This window comes from Colobus angolensis, unplaced genomic scaffold (genome assembly GCF_000951035.1).
Source record: "Colobus angolensis palliatus isolate OR3802 unplaced genomic scaffold, Cang.pa_1.0 Scaffold267, whole genome shotgun sequence".
Classification (NCBI taxonomy): Eukaryota; Metazoa; Chordata; class Mammalia; order Primates; family Cercopithecidae; genus Colobus; species Colobus angolensis.
In genome coordinates this window covers 879,198-884,403 of record NW_012115899.1, presented here as the reverse complement: position 1 = coordinate 884,403, position 5,206 = coordinate 879,198, and the positions used below count along the sequence as shown (strand labels likewise).

At 52.3% G+C, this 5,206-nt stretch overlaps 1 protein-coding gene across 1 annotated transcript in view; it reads right to left on the bottom strand.

Moving 5' to 3' along the window:
- Positions 1-81: 81 nt before the first annotated feature.
- SHPK (sedoheptulokinase) overlaps positions 82-5,206 on the bottom strand; it is a 31,972-nt gene continuing 26,847 nt past the window's right edge. The window contains exon 6 of the mRNA XM_011947479.1: positions 82-1,803. Coding sequence (XP_011802869.1) covers positions 1,391-1,803 — 413 coding nt within the window. The 3' untranslated portion in view covers positions 82-1,390. The remainder of the gene's footprint in view (positions 1,804-5,206) is intronic.

The following is a 5,206-nucleotide window of genomic DNA, read 5'->3' as shown; positions in this document are numbered from 1 at the left end:
CTGTTTCAGGAATTTTCCATTTAATATGGGCTTTAGTATCTGACATTTGGCCAGCATGATCAGCCCTTTGCTCTCATCTCAGAGCTTCCAGATAATCGCATAATTTGTAAAATGACATTTATAAAGAGACAATTATGTTCCATACCTGTCGTGGATACTGAGAGAGAGAGAGAGAGACTACGACTGCCTCCCAAACTCGTGGTTGCCTGGGTGCCTCTGGATCAGGCCCGCCTGTGCCTGGGCTCCTTTGGGGGTCTGGGAGTAGATGCAGTGATGGTGGCCCCCTCCTGGAAACTACCCCACAGCCATCCCTACCAATCACAGGAGGGCTTACGACGCTCTGGGTTCCCTGCAGGGATGCTGACTCAAACAGATGTTCCTGCTGGGCCAGGAACAGACAGTGGGCCAGCGAAGCTCACTCCAAGCGAAAGGAGGGCCTAGGCTTATGGGATACAGAGTTCCCTTTGAATGAACTACCCGCCCCATCTGGCAGGAATCGGCCTGGCTGCATCCCCTCCCATGAAGGCTTCTGGAATGTGCAGGGGCAAAAACACTGCTGCACAGACATGCTCCTGGCAAGGGGTCCTGCGGGTGCCTTGTCAGGTTCTGGAGTGGTGTGAGCCGCACAGCATCGGTCCCCCTTGCTGCTCGTGCCACCTGCCTCTCCTTCTCTGCAACCTGCCTTCCAGGCAGTTGTGCCGTGAAGACCTGGGCAGCCCGGGTGCAGCAAGCTCTCCTGGGGCTGGGTACATGCAGCAAGAAGGCCGGCACGCAGCCCCGCATCGTCCTCTGAGCCAGTCTGCTGCATCGTGCTTGGGTTACTCCCTGGCCCAGCTAAGCACCTGCGGCCAGGGGAGGATGAGACTAGGAAAGGGGCCTCCGGTCACATGGTTCAGTCCAGGAGAGAACTTTTCCAGAAGTCCATATAACCCGAGTCTGAGTTTCAGGTCTCCAAAAACAATAATCAAAAGCTGGCCATGGGGCAGGTCTTCTTTTCTTACTCGGGGCCACAGTCACCAGACTCTCTGGTGTCTGAAGTACACACTGCTCTGCTCTCTGTCTACAAGTGAACCGCAGATCAGTCTGCTGACCAGGAGCCTGGGTTCCTGTGTGCTCACGCTCGCTCTCCCCCACACTGACATCTGCAAAGAGCTCCCAGCTGGGTCTCTTTCAGAAGGCACTCATTTGGGATCTGGCTGACGGCTCCTGGCTGCCTTAAATATTAGAGTATGTTCTGAAGGGAAGTTCTTGGCCGAGATGGAACCTCACAACAAGCATGGCTTAAAAGCTGTCCACTGAACTGTCCAGGGAAAGGATGACCCACAGATTGTGTCAGGAATGTTAACCAGGTAAAATTCGCAGCAGTCCTTTGGCGAAAGAGTTTGCTGTCTTAAGATTCCTTCTGGTTGAGGTGTCTCCGGAGCATGACCAGGGCTGCCCCGACAGCTGCGTCCACATCCTGCCCAAAGGACACGGGCAAAGGGAAAGCCCTCTGCACCTCCTGCTTCAGCACTTCGTTCCTGGACAGCGCACTCCCACTGCCCATCACCCGCTCCACGCCCCACTCCTGGAGCTGCTGAATTGGAAGCATGGAGTGCAGATTCTGAACAATGCCTCGGCACAGAGCCCGGGTCACGTGCCCCAGGGAGAGGTCAGAGGAGGAGATTCTGGTCACGGAGGCCAGCTGGTCCGGCACGTGCCTCTCCCCCAGCACTGTTGGGGTGATGGTCAGGTGGGTATCTCTCTGCTGCACAGCTGCTTGGATCATGCGTGAATACACAGTGGATTCTTCAACCTCCAGGCCTGCCAGAGACAGAGAAGATCTGTGTGAGCTCATGTAGCCTCCTCGATGCAGGCTGAGATGGTACAGAATTCCCACAGGGCGGGAACAGTGCTACTTGCTGCTTCTCCTCCTGCTGCAGCTGGTGGTTCTGGGCTCAGGGACTTCTATAGCCAGGCTAGCTGTACTCTGCCCTGGATCCCTGCCCGCTGTCTCAGTGCAGACCCCAGCCAGACATCAAGGTGAGGTCTCGTAAGTGCTGCTGTGAGCCCTAACCCTAATCCAGGCTTCTTAACCAAGGGGACCAAGCGCATATACTGATTAATAACTATCATTAGCCGGGCGCAGGAGCTCACTTCTGTAATCCCAGCACTTTGGGAGGACGAGGCAGGCAGATCACCTGAGGTCAGGAGTTCGAGACCAGCCTGGCCAACATGGTGGAACCCCGACTCTACTAAAAGTACAAAAATTAGCTGGGCGTGGTGGTGGGCACCTGTAATCTCAGCTACTCAGGAGGCTGAGGCAGGAGAATCGCTTGAACCTGGGAGGCAGAGGTTGCAGTGAGTGGAGCTTGTGCCACTGCACTCCAGCCTGGGCAACAAGAGCAAGATTCCATCTAAAAAAAAAAAACAAAAAGCTATCATCATGGATGTTATTAGAGTCATTAGCAGCATCAGAAATCCCAGGATCCAGGACTGATCACTGTCTGGGCCACCCTTGTTATGTGCATAGGACACCTGAAAGCCAAGAAGGAAGGATGAGTTGACCATCCTACAACTTGCTTTTCAGTGTCAAGCCAGAATCCCGGTAGGACTTTTCTCCCTGACACCATGTTAGCTCTGCGTTCGTTTTTTTTGTTTTGTTTTGTTTTTTTCTGAGACTCACTCTGTCACCCAGGCTGGAGTGCAGTGGCACGTATCCTATCGGCTCACTATAACCTCTGCCTCCCTGGTTCAAGCGATTCCCCAGCCTCAGCCTCCCAGGTAGCTGGGATCACAAGCCCACACCGCCACACCCAGCTAATTTTGGTATTTTTAGTACAGATGAAGTTTGTACTAAAGCTCTTGATCTCAAGTGATCTACCTGCCTCAGCCTCCCAAAGTACTGGGGTTACAGGCGTGAGCCACCACGCCCGGCCAGCTCTACATTCTTAAAACAAACAAATGAAAAAAAAAGGACCAAGCACGGTGGCTCACGCCTGTAATCCCAGCACTTTGGGAGGTCAAGACAGGCAGATGACTTGAAGTCAGGAGTTCCAGACCAGCCTGGACAACATGGTAAAACCCCGTCTCTACTAAAAATACAAAAATTAGCCAGGTATGGCAGTGTGTGCCTGTAGTCCCGGCTACTTGGGATACTGAGGCATAAGAATCGCTTGAACCCAGATGGCAGAGCTTGCAGTGAGCTGAGATGGTGCCACTGCACTCCAGTCTGGGTGACAGTGCAAGACTTGGTCAAAAAAAAAAAGCCTTTGCTTTCAATACACTTTGACCTTAGAAATACTTTTGATCTCTAACCTAGCATTACCTGAGGGAAAGCAAACATCGCCTTGATAAGAAGAAAGTTATCAACATTGGGGTTTATTGAGAGCACTGTGGGCCCATCTCCAGACTTTCTGATTTAACTGGTGTGGGTTGCAGGCTGAGGGCTAGAATTTGTAAACACTTGCGGGTGATTCTTATACACAGCCAGGCTGGGGAGCCCCCGACCTAGACCCAGGGCTTCTCCATCCTAGGGCTCTCCAGCCTGAATGTACAGATGAGTCACTCAGGGTTTTTTTTTTTTTTTTTTTTTGAGATGGAGTCTCGCTCTGTCACCCAGGCTGGAGTGCAATAGCATGATCTTGGCTCATTGCAACCTCTGCCTTCCGGGTTCAAGTGATTCGTCTGCGTCAGCCTCCCGAGTAGCTGAGACTACAGGCGCCATGCCACCATGCCTGGCTAATTTTTGTATTTTTAGTAGAGACAGGGTTTCACCATATTGGCCAGGCTGGTCTTGAACTCCTGACCTCATGATCCGCCCTCCTCTGCCTTCCAAAGTGTTGGGATTACAGGTGTGAGCCCGTAATCCTGGGCTCACGTAATCACTGCGCCCGGCCAGGGATCTTTTTAACACATCGCTTGGACTCAGATTGCCTAGGGCTGACCTTAAGGTTCTGCATTTGTTAAAAGCTCCCAGAGGAAGCTGTCCTGCAGGCCCTGTACTATGTGGTCCAGGCTTTCTGAGGAGAAAGTTCTAGAGCAGTGCTTATGAACACTCCAGGCCTCAGAATCACCTGAGGAACTTTTATAAAACATCACGCTCAAGGCCCACACCCAGTCCAATAACTCAGAATTTATGGGTGTGGGACCAGGATGCAATGCTATTTTTAAACTCCACAATACTTCCCGGGTGTGGTCACTGCTGAGACCCACCAATCTAGAGAGTCACCAAGGAGCCACACCATGGGAACATTGAACCTCTGCAAATGCAGGGGCGCAGGGGCGCAATCTCAGCCCCACTGCAACCTCTGCATCCCGGGTTCAAGCAACTTTCCTGCCTCAGCCTCCCAAGTAGCTGGAATTACAGGCGTGTGCCACCACACTTGGCTAACTTTTGTATTTTTAGTAGAGACAGGGTTTCACTATGTTGGCCAGGCTGGTCTCGAACTCCTGACCTCAGGTGATCTGCCCGCCTCAGCCTCCCAAAGTGCTAGGATTACAAGCGTGAGCCACCACGCCTGGCTGTTTTATTTTTTAAATCATGTTCTTGTCTTTCTTCAGTAAAAGTTCAGGAAAAAAGGTTGTTTTTTTTTACAGACAGGGTCTTGCTGTGTTGCCCAGGCTAGACTTGAACAACTCTGAGCTCAAGCGATCCTTCCGCCTCGGCCTCCTGAGTAGCTGGGATTATAGCCACGTGTCACCATGCACAGCACCAAAAACGGTTGTAAGGGAAGGTTAAAACATACTCAAGATCTTCTTCCTCTCTGGGAAATACTTGGGCCATGACCCAAGCTCTGGGGTACCTGAAGGAAGGTGAATCCCAGCTGGAGGCCTGGAAGAAAGGCCTGGCCTCTAGCAGAGTGTCTGCGTCCTCAGCTCCCCCTAACCTATTAGTGAAGACTCATGGAGGCCAAAGCTGCTATGAGCTGTTGAGTTAATTTTAACCCATGGACTTAAGACCACAAGACACTGGAGCTGGGGGAAGGGACTTGCCAAGGCCGAGACTCAGGGACACAGCTGGGAACCAAGGCCCCTCTCCTGGGTTCCACCCCGCACCGTGCTTCTCTGAGAAATGCCTACATCGGACCGGGTGCGGTGGCTCACACCTGTAATCCCAGCACTTTGGGAGGCTGAGGCGGGCGGATCACGAGGTCAGGAGATTGAGACCATTCTGGCTAACACGGTGAAACCCCATCTCTACTAAAAATACAAAAAATTAGCTGGA